This window comes from Spermophilus citellus, assembly GCF_964194105.1.
Source record: "Spermophilus citellus genome assembly, chromosome: 8".
In the NCBI taxonomy this organism is placed as follows: Eukaryota; Metazoa; Chordata; class Mammalia; order Rodentia; family Sciuridae; genus Spermophilus; species Spermophilus citellus.
This window is the reverse complement of record NC_138189.1, coordinates 31,868,080-31,895,485: the sequence shown is the minus strand read 5'-3', so window position 1 is coordinate 31,895,485 and position 27,406 is coordinate 31,868,080. Positions and strand designations below refer to the sequence as shown.

General features: G+C 34.4%; 1 protein-coding gene across 7 annotated transcripts in view; it reads right to left on the bottom strand.

Moving 5' to 3' along the window:
- The window catches only part of N4BP2 (NEDD4 binding protein 2), a 71,630-nt gene that overhangs the window by 17,675 nt on the left and 26,549 nt on the right, over window positions 1–27,406 (bottom strand). For all 7 annotated transcript variants that reach the window (XM_081302945.1, XM_081302946.1, XM_081302947.1 and 4 more), the window contains 8 exons: window positions 23,713–23,837; window positions 17,960–18,048; window positions 12,560–12,636; window positions 8,111–8,266; window positions 3,287–5,655; window positions 2,570–2,655; window positions 1,988–2,033; window positions 302–498 (listed from right to left, as the gene is read on the bottom strand). In XM_081302945.1, the coding sequence (XP_081159071.1) occupies window positions 302–498; window positions 1,988–2,033; window positions 2,570–2,655; window positions 3,287–5,655; window positions 8,111–8,266; window positions 12,560–12,636; window positions 17,960–18,048; window positions 23,713–23,837 (3,145 nt within the window). The remainder of the gene's footprint in view (window positions 1–301; window positions 499–1,987; window positions 2,034–2,569; window positions 2,656–3,286; window positions 5,656–8,110; window positions 8,267–12,559; window positions 12,637–17,959; window positions 18,049–23,712; window positions 23,838–27,406) is intronic.

Here is a 27,406-nt window from a genome sequence, read left to right as displayed (position 1 = left end):
ACCACATAATACCATTTCAGTCAATGACAGACCACACATACCATGGTGTACCACAGCCTAAGTGTGTAGCCTACACTCTCTTGGCTCAAGCAAGTACACTCTATGAAGTTCACTCAACATATTGCCTAATGTCACATTTCTAAAAACATTATCCCTGTTGTTAATTGATACATGACTATATATAAATAAATAAAAGGTTAAGCATGGGGTCCAGTCTAGGAAGCAGAATTAAATGAAAATTACAAACAAGCACAATTGACTGAGTCAGAAACAATAGCTTAGTATTTGTACTAACTCATACCAAATCATGTTTTTCCTGTAAGGCAATTTCTTCCGACATTATTTCTCTGAGTGATACTTTTTTAGTTTGAGTATTCCAATGATCCAACAAGGGGAGCATTTCGGGTGCTGCTAAAGTCTTCAGCAATTTTTTGCCTGTTCTCTGAGATGATTTTTGTTCAGGATTATCAAGACCAATATGTCCAACCAGGGAAGAATCTACAAGAGCAATATAAGTACTGTCAAATCCTCAACAATTAATGTAAAAAATCCAACAGAGGTCAAGGAAATGTGCTACTGTTTTTAGGTTTTACTTTTCAGCTCTTAAATATATAATAGCTTTGAAATTTCAAAATACATCTACACATAATTGCAAACAAGAAATAAAATGTGTAGTGTAGGAATATTTCAAATGAGAACATTGATCTGAATAAAACTATTAATCAACTTAACATATAATGGTGATATGTATTTAGGACACTAATAAATAGAGGAAGTTGCAGCCAATGAATTGAGCAACTGAACTCATTGGTCAGTTCTGCCCAGCTACTGCAAGGACTGAGAGGATCAATATTTTGGCAAATCTGTAACTCACTGGAGGCACACAATAAATATTGAGCTAATGATATTCCAAATAAAGAACTGAACATTCTAAGAAGTTCACAGTAACAGAATTTAATGTGTAAAATTTCAGCATCTCTACAGACACATGCTGACATATTGCTTTGTTTTCCCAGGGAGAGAAGAAACAGCAAACACTGGCATTCCCACAACCACCATACACTCCAGTTTCTTCTACCCTTCATACCACGTGGAAGCTATGATGTGAGCATAGGTCTGAATCCCAACCTAGAGCTCTATGCCTTGGTCACAGCTGGGAGTGGACAAAAGAGATGCCTGGAGGATTTCATAAACAAAGAAGTACCCTTATCAACACTTCTTCCACCCCTCAGCAGAAATCAATGAAGACAATGCTGCCTTAAAGGAATCATCTGTAATCAAGTATTCAAAGTGGTAGGATGTACCAAAAAGCAGGCTGGCCTTTGGGCTCTAATATTTTAACATCAGTAAAAACTTTGAATAACCATGTAATTATTCAACAATGCTCTCAGATATTATATTTTACTGTTCCCAAACCAAAATACTTTTCAGTCATGCAGGGCAAAACCTTAATAGGGAACACTTTGACTATATTTATTAGAGCATACTTTAGGTGTTTCACAGCACTCATGATAAAGATATAGTACAGAGGTTTTATTCTCCTTTTTTTATTTTGTATCAAGATTCAATGTTAAAGCCCAGCAAGGTAGGGTATGCCTGTAATTCCATGGGCTGGAGAAGCTGAGGCAGGGGGATCACAAATTCAAGGTCAGCAAGGCCCTAAACCACTCAGTTAGACCCTATCTCAAAGTATCAAAATAAAAGATTCTAGGGATATAGCTCAGTGGTAAACCATCCCTGCGTTAAATCCCCAGTACAAAGAAAAAAAAGAAAAAGAAAAAGAAAAAGAAAAAAAAAGAAAGGAAGAAAGAGATTAAATGTTAAATACTTTTAAAAAACTTTCATTTACAAATCAAAATTTGAGTAACATATTTTTGGAAGGATATTTAGAATGAGTACACACACACACACACACACACACACACACACACACACACCAGTTACAACATTAAGACAAGAACATCAAAAATAAAAATACATGCTTTACCTTGAATAACCTTGCCACAAGATACTTCCTCTTGTCTTTGTCGCTCCTAAAAACAAATGCAGAGCAGGGGATTAACAAAGGAGTGCACTGGTAACCAAGCTCACAGGTTATATTATTTTTCTCTAAAAATCATTTCTTTTTATATAATTGTAAATTGTTCTTACTAACTGTAAGGAAAACAATAAAACTAGATAAATAAAATTATAAATATGACTATATCTACATACTGTTCCACTTACAGAGCTCTTACGTTGCATTTTCTAAAAAAATGTTTTTGAAATTTAATCAATTCACATTGCAGTCTTTTAGGGAATAAAAAACTCACTGTTTATTTTTTTTCTTAAAAAAAAAAAAAATCAACAATCACATTGAGCTCCATCGCTAATTATATAATTGGCCAGTCTGGAAATAGCTCAAATACTGAAAAGAGAAAAACAATCAGTAATCTGTTAACTGGTAAAAGTTCATTCTCTCAAAGTCAAAATTCAATAAAACTTTTATATAGTATGGTAGATTTTATTGAAAACAAAGGTAACAAAATAAGACACAAAAGGAGTTCTTCATATAAAGAAGCCTACCAACCATTACAGATTCTTTCCATTTCTCATGAATCACTTTAGCCAGATTCAGATCTATATGAACCACACAATCCTCAACTGTTAGAGACCCTTGTAAAGGGGAGAAAAAGAAAAGAAAATACATTCATTACTCATTATATATTTGCAGAAAATGTACTCAACTATCATATGCATTATAAAGCTGATTTGTATTATTAATTAGTAACTTATGCTCATCTATTTACTTAGCCTCTTGGAATATTTTTCTGTTGTCATTGTTTTCACACTTCTTAATTGGTACAATTATACAAAGTTTCATCAAGAATCTAAGTTATTCACTTTCCTTAGTTTCAATACATGTAATTGATTCATTTCCATTAGTTCAGATTTTTCAGTAAGTGTATTCTAAAAAATTAATTCTTGCTTTAAATGTATCTAGAATAGCACCAAAAGACTCAAAGAAGTTCATCTGTGTAAGTGTGAGATTAATACCACAGTAAATATTCAATTCACACATGGGATGGATACAAACTACAATATAAATGTTCTCTACTTCTTCAAATCTCTTTTTATTAAATCCTCTAAGAAACATGCTGAGCAAAAATTAAGGCACTATGTGCAGTCAGACACCATAAATTACTTTTACTTTTCAGTTAGCATATGAAATAGTTTTGCAATTAAATAGAACCTTTGTATTTCTTTCACACAAAGACATAATATAGGTAACTTAGTTTTTCCTTACCTGAATCAATACCAACTGGGCCAAATAATTCATTAAGCTGAAAAGCCAGTTCTGGGGGTAATGCCAATTCCAGACAGTCTATGGTCAGAGATTTGGCCATCCCTGACATGGGATTCAATATCTCAGTTTTATCTTCTTCATTAACTCCAACTGACAAGCTACTTCCCGCCATTAGAATTTTCTCCATTTCCTGTTCATCTACATTCATAAATTCTTCAGAGTTCACAAATCTCACGTAATCTTTTGGAAGATTTTCATTTTTCTTTATTTCCAAAGAATCAGTAAAGTAAACTTCTTCATTTAATTCAAGATTTGAAGTACTTGATACAGAGTTTAAAATATCTGATAAATTTAAAGAAGAATGTATACCATCTTCAGTCTCTGCCGCTACTAGACTGTTCTCTATTTCACTCACATCTTTAGGGGTAGCAGATTTTAGAATAACTGGAAGAGACTGCTTGAAGCTACATAAACCTGATAGTTCTACCTGGCTGTTACGAAGCATTTCACTATTACTCTTCAGATCTACAGCAGCATTAGGAAATACATTTGTTATTGATCCAAGCTTTTCAGGAGTTACAGCTCTTATTTCTGCCTGCTCTGAGTTTAACTTTTCAGCATTATAGCTAGATTGTGAATTAATATTACTGATACAGATTCCAGGACTAATTTCTGGCACAAAAGAATTAGAATCCTCTACTGTTTCTCTTTGGCTAATAATTTCCTTCAAATTCAATCCCATAGAAAATGGTCCAACTTGTGATTCATCATATGATTTTTGGAAATTGTCTAATTCAGTATCCTCACATAATTTAGTTTCAGAATCCAACAGAAGACTTGTGGCCCAAATAATATCTTTATTACACCTTTCATATAAATCTTTTAAGGCTTCTAATGAAAAAGATCCAAACAGCTTACAAAGGATGTTAAGATTTTCAGATTCATCAGCACTGGTAAGTTCACTTTCTTCAACATACGTGCTTTTATCATACATTACCCTATATGGAATTGTCTCTTGAACATTTGACTTTGTGTTAATATTGAAAGCTTTTGGTTTAAATCCATCTAATCTTCCTATTAATACTTTGATAGAATCTGAAACACTGATTTTATTCTTTTCTATTTTCCATAAGAGAGCAAAATCCTGTGGTTCAGTCTGGGTACATGTGCCTACTTCTATTCCGGGGACTCCTCTAGGCATTTGCCCTGGAAATTCAGCTAGAATTTGTGGCCCTACCACTCCAGTAATGGTTGCTGTATTACTAGTGAAAGTTAGAGGCAATGTGTGCTGCCCATGAATCATTTTACTTAGATAAGTTTGACTCTCCTGGGTCATTTCACTGGGTATCAAGTCAGCACTTTGTAGAGTGGAGCTCCCCAAGAATTTTAGTTCTTTAGGGCATGTGCTCCAACAGGCTTGTGTTGTATATAAGGATATTTCATTCATATTATCATTAGTTCCAAATTCTAGGTTGGGTTCACTTAAATCAGCCTTTGGCATTTTTGATCTATGCTCTCTCTGAGCTAAAGAATCAGATGAAGGCCAGTCACCTACAATATTAAATGAGTTTTTTTCAGGATTTTTATAAGTATCATATTTACAGCTATTGAGAAATTCTGAAGAATCATCACACTGTGACTTCCTGCCATCATCTACACTTTCATATGGAGATCCTTGTTGTTGGATATGATCTGTAATCATGGACACACTATTATCTGATACTTTGCGTGACTGAGGGCGACTATACTTTTTGTCGCTTTGTATAGATGAAGCTTTTTCAGATTTTCGGTTCCTTTTTGTTCTCTGACCAATAGTTTTATCAACTGGCCAATCACCAACAAAATTCGATAGCTCATGTCTTGGAAACTTTTCCGAAGGTGATTTGCTTTTTTGTTTCCCAAAGGCTTTTTTCTTTACTGTTGTTCTTTCTTCTAATATTTCACCTGATGAAGATTTTTCATTTTGAAGTGGTACAGTATTTGCCAGATTGCAATCTTGATTATTTTCACCAGAGCAAATACTTGGTGATACTCTATCTGCATCAGTTTTAATACACTGTTTTTCAGTTGTCATTTCTACTTGCTCTTCTTTTTCTCTCTTGTCTGCTACTTGAACTTTACTTCCAGAGTCTGAAAGATAGATGTGTGCAGCTTCCTGAATGAACTGACTCTGAGTGTTATGATGTATACCACTTATTTCTTTCTTTCCTTTGCTTATATCTGCATGGGGGAGATATGTAATATTCTCAGGCAACACCGTTTCTTTGGTCACTTCAGGATTCTTTTCTTCAATTAATTCTAGATGCTTCAGTGATGAGGATAAAACATTTTCTTCTTTTTCAGAGGTAATATCTTCATTGTCTCTTGGGCTGTAAGATGTTTTTTAAAAGTATTATAAGGAAGTTTCTTAGTGTTGGCATTAATACCATGATTTAAGAAGTATTTGACTGAAAGACAGGGCACTTACCACTTATTCTAAAAAATTCTAAAAATAAACTACATTAAAATTATAAAAGCCATGCTAGGGATATAGTTCAGTGATGAAGTGCTTGCCTAGCATACAGCAATTCCTGCATTTAATCCCCTGTGTAACACCAAAAAAAATTTTTTTTTCTTTAAAACAAAAGCTAATGTTGATCTTCCCTAATAAACTATGAACACATCATTTGTTGTAGCCTCAAACACTTAGCTAGCATGAGGCTTAGCACATCTGAAGCAAATTCTTTGAACTGAATAATAAACACGAGATTTTTCAGTAAAGGTATTCATTATGCACTAAATATTAAAGTCAAGGATGTAAATTTGTTCCCAGGAGAGCATACTACCTCCCCAGCTTCTTTCAAACCTATTTAAACTTAGCATATGTAAAACTAGGTCTACCTCTATATCTATATCTGTCATGCATTACTAAAGCAGCTTCATTTACAAAGTCACAAAGAGCCAACCAAGATGATTTACATGATTAAAAGAAATTAGAGAAAGGGGAAGAGATTTCATTTGAGATGTCATCTGTTAAATGTTTTAAAATCATGCTTGATGTTAATTTCAGACTCAGAACACTTTTGCCTAATCTTACACTTTCAACTTCAGTGATTTTTCCTTATTTAATTTGTCCATTTATCCTCCTTTCTTTCTTTATTCTAGGAACCCTCAAAGTCCCAACTCTCCCATGAAGCGTTCCTAAGTGAAATCATACCAGACATTCACTGAACTTTCTATGTGCCGGATTCTATTCTTTACAGTATCCTATGAGGAGAGTGTTGTTACTGTCATTTAGTAATAATGAGATAAAGTAAAGAGAGAGTTTGTGATTTATCAAAGATTAGAGCTTTGGGATTTGGGCCTAGGAAATATAGCTCAAGTCCATGCTCTTAACCAACCACTTTGCAATACCATTTCTCAATTAAAAATCATTTATGAGTTTTCTCTTCTCCACTCCCAACTCCCTTTTTTTTTTGGGGGGGGGGGGAGTCCCAGGGATTGAATTCAAGGGCACTCAACCACCGACCACTGAGCCACATTCCCATCCCTATTTTGTATTTTATTTAAAGACAGGGTCTCACTGAGTTGCTTAGCATCTCGCTGTTGCTGAGGTGTACTTTGATTCTCCTGTCTCAGCTTCCTGTGCTGCTGGGATTACAGGTGTGCACCACAGCGCCTAGCTCCAACTTCCTTTCAACAGAGTCTCTTCATCTTTTATCATCATAAAATATGTATAATTAAGACCTCTACATATATCTAGGTTCTTCTTTACTCACTTATTTATCAAATATTCATGTACTATAAATACTTAGTAGAATCAGTACTGATATGGTTTGGCTAAGTGTTCCCCAAAGGCCATGAGTTAACCTTAGTTCTCTGAGTGGCACTACTAGGTAATATGGAACATTCAGAGGTGAGAAGGCAAGGGTTTTTTGTTGTTGTTGTTGTTGTTTTTATTTTATTTTTTTTTTACCATACAATTTATTTTTATTTTTTTTAAGTCATACATGACACCAGAATGTATTTTGACATATAATACATACATGGAATGTACATACATCAATCATATTGTCTATTCTATTCTGCTGCCGAGAAGGTAAGGTTTAACGGGATATTTCAAGTACACACCAGAGTATGTACTTGAATGAGATTGTGGGACAGCCCCCCGACCCCATCCTTGACTCTTCTTCCTCTTTTGCTTCCTGGCCATAAGGTAATCAGTTTTGCTCCTCCACACAATCCCACCATGAAAAACTGCCTCACCCAGGGCAAAAGCAATAGGGCAACCAGGCCAAAAGTAAACCTTTTCTGTTTAATGATTGTCTCACATATTCTGTTATAGTGAAAAGGAAGCTGACTAACACAAGTATATCCCAGATAGTAAACTTCCAAAGGGCTACAACATATATAACTCAGTAAAAGTATATTATGAATAACTAACTTTTATGAGACTAGCTTGAAAGAATATTTTCAGTAAAATATTAGAAAATTAAGATGTGATTTGGATATACATAAAATAACAACAGTGAAGAGATAGGGAAACACTGGAATAGTAGAGCACATTACATAAAGAAGACAGATGTATTCATAGTACAATCACAAATTCACAAAACTCTAAATACAATGAAAAAACTTTTATATTATCTTTCACATGAACTTTCACTTTTCTAACTTAACCTCAGCTAACTCCAGAGGAGACAGTACCTAAACCCTTAAAAATAACAAAAGTCTACCTCATTTTTAAAGTTAATCAGCAGTAATTTTACAAGCTCCAAAAGTAACTGGTTTCAAAAAATATTATGTTTCAAATTGAATTTTTTTACATAAGGCATTTTAACCTACCTGGAACTTCTATCCTCACAAGAATATGCACATAATTCAATACGTTCAATTTTCTCTGGAACTGAAGAACTCATGATTATTGGTACTGAAACAAAACGTTGATAGTGGTCTAACATTCTTGTTATTTTTTCTTTGCTTATCCCATGAATATTACGCCTAAAAATTCCAGGAAAGAAAAGGTGCAAAGGATATTGGTAATTGATTTTTTTAAATAAATATAATGTCTAGGAAAACAATGATACATATACATTTCTCTTTTTTTCCTTTTTTTTTTTTCCTTCAATACTGGAGATGGAACTCAGGGCCTTGAGCAGGCTAGGCAAGAATTCTACCACTGGGCTATTATCCCCATTAATGATACATTTCTAACACATAATCTTAAACTGTTTATTATGATGTAATATATGCTATTTGATTTTAATTTTCATTTTTGTCAGACTTATTCATAAATTGCCATTTTCTTAATTATCCCATACAATCTTTTTCAAATACCCTTTATCAATTTGTGGAAAAGGAGGTTTCAATAACTTTAAAAGAAGTTGTTCTCAAGTCTGCAAAAAATCTCATAAGCATGTGACTGTCATTTCAAGGTATTAACGAACTATTAACTAGTAAGTAACAGACATCACATTATAAAAGTTTCCCCTTGTGCCAGTATGACAGACCAGATGCCCCAAACTGCCCTCCTACTATAATAAAACTAGATCCCAAGTAAATTAAAATGAACATGTTTTATTAAATTTTAAGTTCAAGCAAAGAACAAAGACTCTGGATATCCAAATATGAAGTTATTTGTGTTTTCACTCATGGTGGCTTATTTCTTCATGTGTCTTTGTTAGTGAGCTCATATTTAGTTGAAACTAAAACATGGAAATCCTTAGCTCTTAAACTAAAGGAGCTTTCATTCATATGGCATCTGGATCTGCATCTGCCCAGGAGGTGAGATGGTTATGCTTTAGTCACTCAAGTGTCTTGTCTTAATGAAAACATGTCAGCTACAACTCTTCTATCCTAGGTTAGAGTCAAGGTTTCACGTCTGAATCCCAGGGCTAATGTTATTGTTTGCCTCTTGGATGAATCTGGCTTTCATATTTACCTACCTCGATCTTGTCTGGTTTCAGATCACAGAGAAGCAAAGAGATAGAAAATATGAAAGACAGGTTAAGAAACATAGACATAGAGGACAGAGCAAAAAGGTCTAGTACATATCTAATTCAAGTCCCAGGAAGAGAAGAGAGTGCATGGGACAAAATCAACTTAAAGAAAAATGCTGAAAATTTTTCAGAACTGATGAAAGATATCAATCCCCTGATTTCAGGAGCCAAATTCCAAACAAGATAAAAATAAGAAATCCATAACCAAAACTGTCATATACCAAAGACAAAGAGATGATATTAAGAAGCAGCCAGAATGTTTTTAAAAAAATTTTTAAGGTAGTCATCTACAAAGGAACCAACAATTAGAATGACAGACAGCTAAGTTAACAAAAATAGAAATGAGAAGAGAGTTAAATGTCTTCAAAAACAGAAAATAACTATCAACCTAGAATATACAGCAAAAGTATCTTACAAGAATGAAGACAATAAAAGGATTTTCAAATTAAAATTAAAAAAAAAAAGAGTTTGACACCAAGCATACCTTCATTGTAAAGAAAATTTTTAAAGAAAAAAAATTCAGGCAGAGGGAAATTCCCAGATGAAAGGTCTACAATGCAAGAAAAAAATGAAGCCCAAAGCAATAACTACGTGAATAAGTAAAAACAAATGCTGCCAATATATACTGAACAATGATACCATGTAAGTTGGATGGGAGGTAAGTATCACAGTTACAATGTCTTAGTTCTTGTACTTATGAAGAAGAGGCTAAGAAAATGGTTTTAAAGTTTGTATGATAAAACATATCAAGTAACTATTAAAAGAATAAATATAGTGTATAAAATCTACAAATTGGTAAAGTAAAAAAATAAATACAAAATGTAGATTCAATCAAAAAATTCCAAAATAAAGCATGATAGGAGAAAAAAACCAATTATATAATTTCTTGTGACAGAACAGTCACAGAAAAGGTAAGATAAAGAGAAAGCACAGTGAGACAGTAAGAAGGATGGTCAATTATATGAATAACAAAACCACAAAAATAACTAAGTTTATGAGTTAAAAGCCAAGATGGACGGAATAGAATTTTTAAAACCTGACCATAGCAGTTACGAGAGATACATCTAAACATAAAGACACTGAAGGGTTGAAAGCACAAGTATGAAAAAAGAAACACTAAAATACTAAAAGGAAGCTGTCATAGTTCTATTAATATTAGACAAATTAAACTTCACAGCACAATTACTATTAAAAATGAAAGAAAAAATACCACTAGAAAGGTATAAAAGTTTCTTTCATTAGGGTGATATCAAAATCTTAAGCACCTATGAACAAATACTCTCAATATATATACAGCAAACTTAGGAAGAAGGATAAAGAGAAACTGACATGTTCAACATAATAGAGGAATATATCAACACACCTCTCTCACACTGGGAGATTTCACCATCACTTTCCCAAATACTAATCTATCAGGCAGGAAAAGAAAAAAATAGCAAGCTATAGGTGATGTTAAGCAACATTAAGTAATAAGCATAATTAATGGATATGCTAACATACTATAACCAGTATACATTCTTATCAAACATGGAATATTTATTAAATAATGACAACTGGGCCATAACACATTTTAAAATATCAAAGAATTAATATGATACAAACCATGTAATCTAATCTCCTATATGTAAATTGAAAATCAATTTTTTAAAAAGGATAACACCTATCCAGAAATTTAAAAACAAAGTTCTAAAAACCCAAGAATTAAGAGAATAAAATTAACCATATGCAATTTAGAAAACAAATAAGAAAAAAGAAAGCATTATATATTAAAATTCTGATACCAGATAAAGTAGCACACAGGGACATATATAGCATCAAATGCTCCTATCAGAAAATGACTTGTATGTTCAGGTAATGAAGTTTTAAAAATAACAGAAAAAGCAAAGAAAACAGATATTTTTAAAAAGCAAAGAAGGTAGAATAAAGAGAATCATAAATTAATTAAACATAAAACAACTTACAATAGAAAAGATCAACCAACCCCAAGAGTTGTTTATTTGAAAGGATAATAAAATAAAATGTAAAAAAATGAAATCTGAGAATAATCAAGAAAAAAAGAAAGAAGATACTTTAAACACACTAGGGTTGAAAGGAGAAACTTAATTGTTAATGCAGCAGAGATGTAATAAAAGTCTTAATAATTTTGGTGTAATGGAAAAATTTTAATTGAACCTTCTCACAAAGAAAACACCAGATCCAGACAGTTTTATAAGTAAATTTTATCAAATGCCTGAACTTAGATAAACTAGAATGAGAAAAAGAGGCAATACTTCCCAATTAATTTTGTGGACCTAAAACTATTGCTAGCAGCCAAGGCCAGCCAAAGAAGGAAAAAATGCAGGTCAATCTCACTCATTTATCCGGATGCAAAAATCCTAAATGGACTACAGAAAACCAAATCCAGTAAAGTATCAAAAAGATAATTAAAAAGAAAAATACAGATATGTGCTACAACATGGATGATCCTTGTAAATATTATGCTAAGTAAAAGATGCCAGACACAAAAGGCTATAGTTGTACAACCATTTATATATGATGTCCAAACAGGAAGATCCATAGAGACAGAAAACAACAGTGGTTGTCAAAAGGAGGGGGTAACTACTAGTAATTGCTGGCAGTTACAGGGTTTCTTTTTGAGGAAATGGAGGAATTAGTGGTAATGGTCATGTAACATTGTGAATAGTAAAGTTAGGTTGTCCTTTAGTTAGTATTAAAGTTAGTTAAAACTACCAAGAGAAAACAGCATGACCAAAATTAAGTTAGGCCTATCTCTACAGAAATACAGAGACTAAAACAAAACACATTGTATGTCCATGTCCTAAGTAACATTTTTACTCATCAAGCAACCAAATAAAAAAGTATTATCCTAAGAGGTGAGAGACTGAAAATACTTGGATGTGACATTTACTACCTTTTCAATCCTTACCACCCTTCAACATTCTAACTCTGCAATATAAGAACCTCCCAGTAGCACACAGTTCAGCTGTGCCAAATCCTAGTCAGTTCTCATTTTAGATATTAATGTTACTATTAAAAGGAATTGAAGTACTACTACATAAAACAATTGAAATTTTTTTGACTATAAACACAATTTTAGAAACAAAAACCTTCATTAAAAATGGAAAAATCCCATAAACAATACAAAATTTGTTATCAGTTTCTAAGTAGCAAAGCTGAAATCTAGTTAATTTTACTTCATTTATCTTCCATAAGAGAAAAAAAAAATCTACATGGATTTCTCTGTTACTGTCATGAAATGAAATAACAAACATTTTAGGTAGCTTCTAAGTTTTACCTTGCAAGCTCCTTCGGTTTGAATTTCCACCATGTGTCCGGTTCCCGGAAGAGGACCTTATATTTATGTTTTTGAGACTACAAATGAAAAGACAAGAACACTTTAAAACAATTATTTCTATGAAATTATTATATACATTGTTTCTAAACTCATAGCATGTTAAAAAATAAAAGAACCCCAAAGATTATCTGATGGGTATGTTAAACTGATAAAATGCACAATTTATTTGACCCAGCATTTAACTTACAGAAATTTATGTTACTGATATCCAATATAAGAGAACAAAGATGGATAGATAAACACACACACACACACACACACACACACACACATCCCACATTCACATATGCCAGGATATCCAGCACTATCATTTGTACTAGTGAAAAAATACAAATAACTCAGTGAACATTAACTTGGATTCAGCGAAGTAAATGAAGGTATAACCATAAAATAAAGATATTATGCAGTAATTTCTAAAATTTCACATGTGTTAAATAAAAGAAGTCCTTAATATAAATTGCTGAGACAAAGAATTTTTCACTTGGTTACAAAAGAATTATTCACACATTTGTACGTGCACAGAAACTTCTACAAAGAGTGTCAAAATACATAGAGCAATTAACTCTAAGGAAAACTTCAGGCACTGTTTTTTGCAATTTGAATATTTATCATATATGAGCATAACTTTTATAATTTTGAAACTCTTTTAAGTAATAGTTTATAACATTTTCAAAGCACTAATATAGGTATAGACTAACAGCCAACCTCTATACTTGTACACAAGATCTAGCCCCTCTTTCCTAACCAAAAATAACTGAGAAGGGCAATTCTCCCTCTTGTGCCATCAATAAATCTTCCTTCCCTCCTTAATCAATCCCATAAGTATATGAAACTCCATCCAGTTATTTCTCCCATTTTACTCTTGTCTCTACTTCCACTGTCAGCTATATCCCTATTTTCCTGCTCCCTTTTGTTTAAAAAAAAAAAAAAGTCTCAAAATTATTACCATCTTTTCTTTCTCTAATTATTCTAGCCTCTCTTCAGGCCTCACCAATAGGCATCAAACAAGCAAATAACTTCCACATTGAAAAATGCTATGATTCTCAGTCCTCTCTCACTTGACTCTAAGCCACATCTAACACACTTACTTTATGACACACTCTTCTATTTCATACTCTTCTCTGTCTTTTCTATGCTAGCACTTTCTTTTCAGCTAATGATAATCTCCAGTTATACCAGACAAAGACTAACCTTAATGTCACAATTGATTGACTCCTCCTTCTCCTCTATCCCACCAGTACTAGGAATTGAACCCAGGAACTTGCATATGCTAGGCAAGCTTCTACCACAAAGTTATATCCCCAGTCCTTTTTGGGTGGAGGATGGGGAAGACAGAATATCACTAAGTAGCCCAAGTTGACCTCAAGATCCACCTCAGCCTCCCAAGAAGCTGGGATTGCAGGTGTGTGTCACATGTTCAGCAGCACTCCTCTTTCTATCATACATCAGTCCAATAAAAAATTCAGTTTGCTCTACTTTCAAAACATATCCAGAATCTAATCACTACTTACTATCTTCACTGCTACTATGTTGATAAAAGCCACACAATGTCTAATCTTAATTCCACTACACCAGCCTTCTACTAGTCTCCTTGCTTTCAACCTTGCTCCCCAAATCTATTTTCATTAGTGCATTACAGAGATCCTATAATATTCAGATGTCACTACTCTGTTCAGAGCTCTCTATTATGGACTGAATGTTTGTCTATCCCCAGAAATCATATGTTGAATCAAAGAACTGCACCCAATGTGATAGTATTTTAGAGATAGGACCTTTAAAGAGGTAATTAAGGTTAAATAGGGCCAGAAAGGTGTGGCCCTCATCCAACAGGAATATAAGACACCAAAGTGCTCTCTCCCTCCATCATGTGAAAGTACAATGAGAAGATAACCATCTTCAAGTCAGGAAGACAGCCCTTATTAGAAACCAAACTTATAGGAGCTTAATCTAGGACTTCTAACCTGCAGAACTATGAGAAAATAATCTGTTTAATCTAACTGGTCTAAGAAGACATTTGGTATTTGTTTTTTTAGGGATTGGCTGGCTTCACTAAGCATAATCTGCTCTAGTGCCATCCATTTCCCTGCAAATTCTATGATTTTGTCATTTCTTATTGCTGCATAGTACTCCATTGTGTATAGATGCCACGTTTTTTTTTATCCATTCATCTATTGAAGGGCATCTGGGTTGGTTCCACAGTCTAGCTATTGTGAATTGTGCTGCTATGAACATCGATGTGGCAGTATCCCTGTAGTATGCTCTTTTAAGGTCTTCAGGGAATAGTCCGAGAAGGGCAATAGCTGGGTCAAATGGTGGTTCCATTCCCAGCTTCTTTGATATAATGAGAGCAACTATGAACAGAGCAGGGAGGAAGAGCAGGAAGAAAAGATTAACATTAAACAGAGACATGAGATGGGAGGGAAAGGGAGAGAAAAGGGAAACTGCATGGAAATGAAGGGAGACCCTCATTGCTATACAAAATTACATATAAGAGGTTGTGAGAGGAATGGGAAAATAAACAAGGAGAGAAATGAATTACAGTAGATGGGGTAGAGAGAGAAGATGTGAGGGAAGGGGAGGGGGGATAGTAGGGGATAGGAAAGGTAGCAGAATACAACAGTTACTAATAGGGCATTATGTAAAATTGTGGATGTGTAACCGACGTGATTCTGCAATCTGCATTTGGGGTAAAAATTGGGAGTTCATAACCCACTTCAATCTAATGTATGAAATATGATATGTCAAGAGCTTTGTAATGTTATGAACAACCAATAAAAAAACAGACTGTCTTGTATATTAAGAAAAACAAATAAAAAAATAATAATAATCTAACTGGTCTATGGTATTTTGTTATGGAAGCCCCAGCAAACTGAGTCACCCTACAGATCACTCAAGGTAAAATGCAAAATCCTTATAGTGACTGAGTCCTTAATAATCGGCCCTGCCATCACCCCAATATTCATTACATCTCCCAATATCCATCCCTTCAATTTTATGACAAGATACCCAAAGTGGTCATTGCTATTTCCTTCCATTCCAAACAGAAAAGCCCAAAAGTCAACCCAGACATGAAACAAGGAAGTAATATAATGTCCTATAATATGCCTACTCCTATCTCCTCACCTCAGCACCAAATTTCAAACAACTTATTCTACGTCTGGCAATAGGTTGGGTGTCTTATTACCTAAAGGGGTGTCATGTAGCAACACACAAGAGAGAATGTGAATTTTAAAATCTTTTTAACTCTTATATGATCAGGTAAATGTTATATTATTTAGGAGCATTCTGGCTGCCTTACATCAAGCTTCCCTAAGAGAAGCAATATATATGTTTAAAGCAAAGTAATAAGTTGTGGCAGTTGTCAATAAGACTACTTGACTGCTCCCTAGTTATCCTCAACTCATTACTTAGCTACTTTTTGTAAACGAACATGCTCTATTCCACTTCCTGACAGCTCTCTTACCACAAAGTGATCCCCTTCTCTACAGTAATTGCTGTATCTACTTTTTGAAGAAAATATGAGTGTGGCACTCCATGATAAGGTGGCATCCTTTATATACATCAAAGTGCAACTGGGAAGAGCCAAGCAATCAATACATAAAAATAGTTTCTATATTTTCAATTATTATATAAGAACAAAGGAAAAAGAAAAAATTATAAAAGCCTGAGGCCTAAAAAAAAAAATCAGAAATTCAGCAAGGAGAGAAGCCTTCTCTATTTTCTACATAGGAAAATAAAGTATTTAAAACCTTGGATTTTTCCCACTCCTGGGGATTGAACCCAGGGCTGAGGAATGCTAGGCAAGCATTCTACCACTGAGCTCTACATCCCCAGACCATTTCATTTTAAGATAGAATCATTCTAGGTTGCCAAGGCTGGCCTCAAACTTGGGATCTTCCTGCCTCAACCTCCCAAGGAGCTGAGATGTCTAAGAAGACAGCAGGAAGCAAAGGAAGCCCTATGGAGAAATCATGTAAGGTCAAGGGAGATAGTATACTCTTATGATAAACATATTAGCCCAGAAATTAGAACTCCTGGGGCCCAAAAGTAAACCAAATTTCAGCTCCCAGTACCCTAAAATCAAGTCTGTTTCCTCTACTGCCCCTACACAGAAAAAAAAATCTCATTTGCTTTCAAAAGACACAACAATTTTCTTCAGAAGGGTAAAGAATCATACCTTCAAAATAGTACAAGTGCACTAGGTACAGCAAAGGAGACAAACAGAGTCTGGATGTGTTAAGAATATAAAAGAGGAAACACAACACTCATTTACTACAGTAGAAATTGCATGTGCTAATGATGGAGGAATAAACCAAAAAATTACCCCACGTTCACAAAAGCTTCATTTATGGATTTACTCAATTAATACATAATTAATATATGCCAAGTATTATGAGTGCTATGCCCTAAAGATCCAATGACAAATAAAACAATGGTTCTACCCATGAGAATAAATTGATGGCTTAAAGCCAAAATTTGTACAGCTTGGAAACTCAGAATAGTTCTTTACATCCTTAAAGGGAAAAGGAGTAGAAAAGACAGGAGAGGAAGAAACAGAGATTATTTATGGCCCACAAAACCTAAAATATTTACTGTCACTTTATAGAAGAAGTTAGTCTGATCCATGGCCTACTGATAAAAACTGTATGCTTCATATTACAAAAGAAGTCTCAACATACTTTATATACAACCAAAAATATGAAAAATTGTGCTATATACATGTAATAAGAATTGTAATGCATTCTGCTGTCATTTATTTTTTTTAAATCAATTAAAAAAAAGAAGTAAGTACTATGAGAGTAGAAAAAGTACCTAACTGACTTTTACAAATTAATGACAGCTACAGAAGAGATGACACCAAAGATGGACAAAAAAGAACAAGAAAATGTAAACCAGGCAAATGTGGTAGGAAGGTAACGTAGGTGTGCTTCAGGCAAAGGAAGAAGGGCTAGGTATTAAGGGGAATTTGGCAAATTTGGCAAATAGATAATAAAGTTTATAGAATTCTGAATTTCTCAGAATAGCTAAAAAAGTTAGTTTTTAGTTAATTTGTAATTTAATAAACATGATCTTTTCATAAAATATATCAAAACAAAAAAAACAATCTCAGAAATTAACATCTGAATTACAGAATTTAAAAATTAAATAAATTTACTAGCTTATGGAAAAACCCAGCTGAATTGATTGTGCTATTTTTCTTATTTTACCAATAACCAGAAAGCTCAGTTAGAGAAAGAACAACCTGAGATTCTCAAGGGCTTGAGATTTACTTCGGTAATTAATATCCTCCAATGTTTCCAAACACACTATTTTAAACTTAAGATAACTTATGGTACAAACCAAAGCAACATATGGCTTCATTTCCCAGGCCTGTAGGTTTGTATTGTCTATTATTATTGGTGATATCTTCTTCTCAAATGCTTCTTTAGCTGAAAAATACAATAGAAAATGACAAATCACCTTTAATAATATTAAGTATTATCTTGATTTTTAAAAAATCTGATCTTGTTTACATAATTTGAAAACCATAGACATAACCTAATTTTACTCACTACTTGACTTCTAAATACCACTTTTGAGAACATGCAAAGTTAAAGTACAAGTCAACATTGAATAATAAATACTGAAGCTATGTAATCAGAAAAAATTATATTATGCTAAAAAAAACACATGGACTGGACACAGTGGTGCACATCCATGATCCCAGCAGCTCGGGAGGCTGAGGCAGGAGTATTGAAAGTTCAAAAAAAGACAGCCTCAGCAACTTAGCAAGGCCCTAAGCCACTTAACAAGATTCTGTCTAAAATAAAAAATAGAAAGGGCTGGAAATACCAGCCCCTGGGTTCAATCTATGGTATCAAAATAAATAAATAAATAGATAAAAACTACATGGTACGCTATATTAGATTTGGGAACAAAAAAGGACTTTAGTGGAAATGTTAAAATCCAAATAAAGTCTGGAGTTTAATTAATAGTAATGTACCAATATTAATTTGTTTTGATGAATATACCATAGTTATATATAAGATGTTAACATCAAGCAGAAATGGTTGAAGGATATATAGAAGCTCTCTACTAACCTTCCAACTTTTTGATAAATCTAAAATTATTCTAAAACAAACAAAAAAAAGTCATGTATGTCTCTAAAAAGTACCCAAAAAACCCATAAAGGGCTGGGATTGTGGCTTAGTGGTATACTGAGTGTTCACCTAACACGCGTGAGGCACTGGGTTCAATCCTCAGTACCACATAAAAATACAAATAAAGATATTGTGTCAAAAGAATAAAATCATGGCATTTGCAGGTAAATGGATGACGGTAGAGAAGATAATGCTAAGTGAAGTTAGCCAATCCCCCAAAAACAAATGCCGAATGTTTTTTCTGATATAAGGAGGCTGACTCATAGTGGGGTAGTGAGGGGGAGCATGGGAGGATTAGATGAATTCTAGATAGGGAAGAGGGGTGGGAGGGAAAAGGAGGGGGCAAGGGACTAGCAAGAGTGGTGGAATGTGATGGACATCATTATCCAAAGTACATGTATGACTGGGTGTCAACATACTTTATATATAAACAGATAAGAAAAATTGTGGTATATATGTGTAATAATTGTAATGCAGAAAAAAAAACAAAAGTGCATGTATAAAGGCATGAATTGGTGTGAACATACTCTATATGTGTAATAAGAACTGTAATGCATTCCACTGTCTTGTATTTAAAAAAATAAATAAAATCAATAAAACTAAAAAAAAAAAGATATTGTGTCAACCTAAAACTAAAAAATAAATATTTTTTAAACCCCATAAATACATATAAAATATGTAATGATTTGAAATAAAGAAAACATTATGATATACTATTGGGGGGGTTGTTTACTGAGGATTGAACCAAAGGATGCTTAACTACTGAGCTACATTTCCAGCCCTTTTTATTTTTTATTTTGAGACAGGATCGCACTAAGTTGCTTAGGGCCATGCTACATTGCTGGGATTGGCTTTGAACTTGCAATGCTCTGGGATCACAGGCATGTGCCACCACGCCTAGCTATCACATACTATTGTAAAGGATTTTTTTATGAAACTAACTTTTTTCTCAAAGAATTAGACCATTCAGGAAATTAACACTGCACCACAACAAGAAAATCTACAAGAAAATTATTTGTAAATTTTAAATGTTCTGCCAAGTCTCTTACAATTCAATAATGAAAAGACAAATACAAATACTTTAAAATGGGCAAAGGCTATTAACAGACATTTCTCCAATCAAAACTACAAATGGCCAATAAATACACAAAAGGATGTTCAACATCTTTAGCCACCAGGGAAACGAAACTCAAACCACAATGAAATACCTTCACAATCACCAAAATAACTATCATCAAAAAAACAGATAATAACTATCATCAAAAAAACAGATAATAGGACTGGGGCTGTAGCTCAGTGGCAGAGCACTTGCCTAGTATGCATGAAGCACTGGGTTCGTTCCTTAGCACCACATAAAAAAATAAACAAATAAAATAAAGGCATTCTGTCCATCTAAAACTACAAAAAAAAATTTTTTTTAAAGACAAATAATCATTGTTAGTGAGGATTTGGAGAAGTTGAAAACTATTAGTGGCAATGGAAATGAAACAGCTACTTTGGAAAACAGGCTAGAAATTCCTAAAAAGATTTGACACAGACATGCATGTTTACAACAGCATTGTTAATATAGCCAAAAGGAAGCAACAAACAAATGTCCATCAATTGACAAAATGATGAATAAAATGTGACATATTCATATAATGGAAACTTAGCTATTAAGAATGAAGTACTAAAAAAAAAAGTACTAACACATGCTACAGTATAGATGAATCTTGAAAACATTATGCTAACTAAAAGAAGCCAATCACAAAAGACCACATACTACATGACTCAATTTATATGAAATATTCAGAATAGGCAAATCTATCAAGATAGAAAATAAATGGAAGGCTTGGAGTTGTGGCTCATTGGTAGAGTGCTCAACTAGCACCTGTGAGGGGCACTAGGTTCCATCCTCAGCTCCACATAAAAAAATAAATAAAAGAAAGTAAAAAAAAAAAAAATGTCGGTGCTCAAGAATGAGACACACTTTAAAAAAAAAAAAAGTAAACAGAAAAAATAAGGAATGACTGCTAATGAGTACAGAATCTTTTTGAGGTAATAAATATGCTCTAAAATTGATTGTGGTAATGGGTACACAACTTTGAATATTAAATTCTACTAAAAACAATTAAATTGTCCATGTTATGGTTTGGATGTGAGGTGTTGCCCAAAAGCTCATGTGTGAGACAATGCAAGAATATTCAAAGGAGAAATGATTGGGTTGTGAGAGTATTAACCCAATCAGTGAATTAATTAATCCCCACAGGATTACCACCGAGTGGTAACTGAAGTGGTAGGGTATAGCTAGAGGAGGTAGGAATTGGAAGTGTGGCTTTGGGGTATATATTTGTATCTGGCAAGTGAAGACCTCTCTAGGGAAATGAAAATCAAACCACAATGAAACCTCATGTGAGCTGCTTCCCTCTGACACACTCTTCCACCATGATGTTCTGCCTCACCTGGAGTCCCAAAGAATGGAGTCTAATGTCTATGGATTAAGACCACTGAAACCATGAGCCCCCAAGTAAACTTTTCCTCCTCTACAATTGTGCTGATCAGGTCTTTTAGTTGCAGCAGCGAAAAAGCTAACTAAAACAGTCCAATTTAAATGAGTGAATTGTAAGACCCATAGATTTTTATCCCAATAAAGTTGCTTAAAAGAATTTGGGGGCTGGAGCTGTAGCTCAGTGGTAGAGTGCTTGCCTAGCAAGCATGAGGCAATGGGTTTGATCCTCAGCACCATATAAAAATAAATAAATAAAATAAAGGTATTGTGTCCACTTACAACTAAAAAATATTAAAAGAATTTGGGGGCTGGGGATGTGGCTCAAGCGGTAGCGCGCTCGCCTGGCATGCGTGCAGCCCGGGTTCGATCCTCAGCACCACATACCAACAAAGATGTTGTGTCCGCCGAGAACTAAAAAATAAATATTAAAAATTCTCTCTCTCTCTCTCTCTCCCCTCTCTCACTCTCTCTAAAAATAAAAAATAAATTAAAAAAAAAAAACAATGAGTGATAAGAACAATTTTCAAAAAAAAAAAAAAGAATTTGGGTGAGCCTGGGGATGTGGCTCAAGCGGTAGCGCGCTCGCCTGGCATGCGTGCGGCCCGGGTTCGATCCTCAGCACCACATACAAAGATATTGTGTCCGCCAAAAACTAAAAAATAAATATTAAAAAATTAAAAAAAAAAAAAAAAAGAATTTGGGTAGCTGGATACAGTGGCACACACCTGTAATCCCAGGGGCTCAGGAGGCCAAGAAAGAAGGATCATGAGTTCAAAGCCAGCCTCAGCAAAAGAGAGGCACTAAGCAACTCAGTGAGACCCTGTCTCTAAATAAAATACAAAATAGAGCTGGGGATGTGGCTAAGTGGCCAAGTCCCCCTGAATTCAATCCCTGGTATTCCCCCACCAAAAAAAGAATTTAGCCTGTGTTATAAATGTGTTATTTCATCATCTTCATCATCATCATCATCATCATCATCATTGCTGTGGTTGTTGGTGTAATAAGGCTATGTTGACCCAGTAACATCCTCTTTTATAGACAAAGATACTAGGCCTTGGAGTAAATAAATAATTTGTACAGGTTACACAGCTAGTAACTGGCAAATCCAGACTTGATTCCCAGTACATTATACTGCCTCTTTTACTTTTAGCTGTGTTCATAATTTCATATTCCTGAGTTCTCACTTTAATTTTTAGCTCAAGAAAGAATATGTAAAAACTTCACAATGCCCAAGGATGCCAAACTCAATGTCGCCTTCAGAGTGCATTTATTATAAAAGAAAAACTAACTAAAATACCATCTGCATGTTTTAATAGAAATTCCCACACATAATTCAAATTATGCAAGTCATTAAACATTAAATAATAAAGTCACCTTCGGTGAATTGGCTGCTGTACTAAAAAGGAAACTAAAGTTTCACCTATGATCATCTTTTAGATTGTTTGAAGAAAGCCATTTTTAGACTATCCTCTATAAAAATTAAACCACTATAGGGAAGATCAATGGTTACAAGGCAAATTCCATTTTAGAAAACAGGAACCAGGGGCTGGGGATATGGCTCAAGTGGTAGCGCGCTGGCCTGGTATGCACAAGGCACTGGGTTTGATCCTCAGCACCACATAAAAATAAATAGATATTGTGTCCACCTAAAACAAAAAAAAAAAAAAATTAAAAAAAAGAAAACAGGAACCAAAGCATACCAGATACTGTAACCTCCTTGAGCTACTGAGATTCAAGCAGAAAAGTAGATTTACTTCTGACAAGATCCCTATGGATTAAATAAAACTTAAATGTGCCATACAATATTTCAAGCATTTATGAAAGGTATTTTAATCCTGTGACATAAAACTATCTTGTTTAATTCCTACTACATACTATGTTTTTGATATGCGATGTCTGCCCAAAAGCTCCTATTAATTCAGGAATGTTCAGAGGTAAAATGCTTGCCTTATGAGATCTGTGACCTAATCAGTCCATCCTAGTTTAAATGGAATGACTAGATGGTAACTGTAGCAGATGAGGCATGGCTGGAAGAGGTGGGTCACTGGAGGCATGTCCTGGAAGGGTTATTCTTCCTGTGAACCTCCCTCATCCCATTTCCTGTCCCCGCCATGATGAGCAACTTTCCTCCACTGGGCCTTCCCCACAATGTGTTGCCTCCTCTTGACCCAGAGCGATGGAGTTGACCATCTATGGACTGGGACTGAGACCTTTAAAACCATGAGACCCAAATAAACTTTTCCTCCACTAAGTTGTTCTTGTCAGGTGTCTTAGTCACAATGACCAAAAAAGCTAACTAAAGCAATATGTAACATAAGCATGTTAATATAATACTATATACATTATATAGTTACAAAATTAAAGATAACTATAAATTCTTTAAAGTTTTTCAAAATACAAACACTAAATGAATTTTCTTTTTCTATTACTCTTAATATTACCCAGAATCTGATGTCTATTCTTACCACGATTCTGGTTCCATTCATGTGCTTCTCCTAAGTACTTTACATCGAACTGGTACTGTCCATTTATATAAAAATAATCATCAGTACTAAGAATGACTCCACTTGGATTATCCTCTTGCAAAGTCCTGTGAATGATAAAGGGAGTTATTTTCATTAATTTTCCTTCCAAAATTCTCCCTCCTACTTTTTACAGTCATAATTAAAATAAAAAATTTAACTACTCAATTTACAAGAGTGAAAACATCGTAATATTCAAAGAAATCATACCAAAATCCTCTAAGCATAAGTTTGATTCCCAATAAAACTGGCCTAAGGCAGTTTGCTTATGTAATATTCAGAAATATTTCTGTTATAAAAACTATAATTAACTATAAATGTCTGAAGATTAGTACGTTTTTAATTACCAAGAATATCTGACAACTAAAAATGCTTCAGAGCTCAGTCATAAGCATTCCCCTTGTCTGATCACTTGATACACAATTATCTATTTCACCCACCTTAAGAAGGTCATTTCAAGCAGGCAAGTACTAAGATAGAACTAATATTTAAAAGTAGATGAAGATGGCCAGGTATGGTGGCACTTGCCTATAATCCCACTTACTTGGGAGGCTGAGGCAGGAGGATCACAAATTCACACTGTCTCAAAAATAAAAAATAAAAAGGACTGGGATGTAGCTCAGTGGTAGAGCATCTCTGGGTTCAATACTCAATAAGAAAGAGGAGGAGAAGGATGAAGAGGAGGAAAAATAGACATAGCTCTCTGCATATTGCTATTAAACAAGTATACCCCAAACATCCAAAATATCATATTAATAGATTATCAATTTAATCTGTTAAGTAAAATTATACAAACTTAAGATAGCTTTGTGGGTAGGTTTTTTTATTCCTAACACCTCTTCTAATTCTGGAATTTACCTGCTATATATTTGAGATACACACACCAAAAGAAACAAAAATTGTAGCCACACTTTGAAAACCCTTTCAATCATTCCCCAGTTTCTCTCCTTCCCTTAACTCATTATCAAAACTTCTAAATCCATCTTCCACCTTCATGGGACAACAAAATTGCTTGAGAGTTTTTGTTTGTTTGTTTGTTTGTTTTGGTACTGGGGATTGAACCCAGTGGCATATAACCACGGAGCCATATCCCCAACCCTTTTTATATTTATATTTAGACAGGGTCTCACTAAATTATTTAAAGCCTCACTAAATTGCTGAGGCTGGCTTTGAACTTGCGATCCTTCTGTCTCAGCCTCCCAAGCTGCTGGGATTACAGGCATGCACCACCACACCCCACTTATCCCTTCATGACCCTCTTTCCAGAAATCTGAAAGCCCTGTTTTTCCCCTCATTTTTCTTGAGCTCACGTACTAGTTTAATGCTCTGTCTCTGAAAAAACTCAGCTTCTATGTCTCCACACTATCCCACTTATTTCTCTCTTCATTCAAAAAATAATATTCCTACATTGGGACAAGCACTTTTTTCTCTTCCCATTCTCAAAGTATAGCTGCCTCTGATTTTAAAGCCTCTGAAATCTAGTTCTACAATCCTGTCTCACAGCTCATACCTTTTAAAATATGGTCCTTCATTCTAATTTCTTTCTCAATATACAACGCTGTGACTTTCTGAAATATATGCATTATTAAATTGCTTTAATTTTGTTAGGTCAGTGAGAACAGCCCATGATTTATCTACAGAAGAATACATTTGTAAATGCATGAATAAAATATGTGAAAATTAGGGTCAGGGTTGTAGCTCAGTGGCAGAGTGCTCGCCTAGCACGTGTGAGGCACTGGATTCCATCCTCAGCACCACATAAATATGAATACATAAAATAAAAGGTATTGTTGTCCACCTACAACTAAAAAAAATATTTTTAAAAAATGTGAAAATTACTGAAGTCTAGACAAGTAAAAGCTATCAAAAAACAAGTGAATGGGCTGAGGGCCTGTACAACCTCCTGCCTTTAGATGTTGCAGGCCCGCTCTGTCCCCTCAGCCCGGCAAACACCCACCAAGCTCTAAAGGGAAAAACCTTCTCACTAACCATGGGATGACCTCAAAGCATCATCCCCCTCAGCAACCCTAAGTTGACAGAGGGAAAATGCCACAGCACTGCAACCATTTTCTCTTTCTCTTTCAATATTCATTCTTTTGTACTCAGGATACAAAAAAAAAAAACACCTGGTTTGTGCCACTCCCTTCAAAAAGCTCTGCAAAAGGAATCCAGTGCCAAACTTTGGGACATGGCACATTATTTGATTCTTAGCCTCAGTGACCTCTCCAGGCACCAAAACTGAAACCCGGCCCATTTTAATGTTCTGTTACAACAGTAATTAATTCTGTCACTCTTTTTTATTCCTTTCCAACTCAGACTTCAGGTTTTGTTAATTTTCACTCTCCCAAGGTTTATATAGCTTATATTTGCCTGTAATTATAGTTCCCACAATAAAAGAAACATTTTTTACTTCAAAAGAAAAACAACTGAGGGCTGGGATTGTGGCTCAGCGGTAGAGCGATCGCCTAGCACGGGTAGGACCAGGGTTCGATCCTCAGCACCACATAAAAATAAAGGCATTGTGTTGTGTCCATCTACACCTAAAAAATAAATATTTAAAAAATAAAAAAAGAAAAACAACTGAAATATGCTAATAAAACACATTCCACAGATAACTATGCATACTCACTAAGACTAAATGTACCCAGGACCAAACAGAAAAGACCCTCCCAAGAAAAGAGGGTAAACAATGAAAAACTTGGAAAGAAAAAAAGTATAGGCAAATAAAATGTTAGGAATAAATCTTGCCATTTAAAAGCTAAGGAAAGGGCTGAGGCTGTAGCTCAGTGGTAGAGTGCTTGCCTCACACACGTGAGGCCCTGGGTTCAAACCTCAGCATCACATAAAAAATAAATAAATAAATAAAGATATTAAAAAAAAAAAAAAAAAAAAAAAAGCTAAGGGAAGGGAAAAGGAACTAAGAAAATAGTACCTTTTTTTGGTACCAGGGATTGAACTGAGGAGTGCTTAACTACTGAGCCATATCCCCAGCCCATTTTATTTTTTATTTTGAGACAGGATCTCAATGAATTGCTTAGGGCCTTGCAATCCTCCTGCCTCAGCCTCCCAAGTCAATTATAGGCATGCACCATTGTACTCAGAGAAAACAGTACTCTTGAAGGAGTGCCACTGGAACCATAAAAGGCTGACTCTGGTCACCCAGGCCAAGGCACACACCACCTAACTTAACTACAAAATGAACAAAAATGGATATGAGAAAATAGTTGAGAGTACTGTTTTGCAATAAATAAATCACAGAAAATTTGAAGTTCTTTTACTACCATTGTTCATCTCTTATGCTCTACCTTGAAATCACACATATCTAAAAATACAATTTAACAACATACTAGAATCTCAGACTCCCAACTACCAGTAGAATTCATGTATTTAAGACTTCCTTTTTCATAATCCGCTTGAATCAAATGTATGAAATATGATATGTCAAGAACTTTGTAATGTTTTGAACAACTAATAAAAAAAATTAAAAATTAAAAAAAAGACTTCCTTTCCATGAATGCAAAATTAATTATGGTTGTTTAACTCCATGATCAAAGTTGAACTCATCTTTCTCCCACTCAAATTAACTCTCCTCCACACAAAGTTATTCCTGTTTATTTCACAAGGTCAAAATATTGGA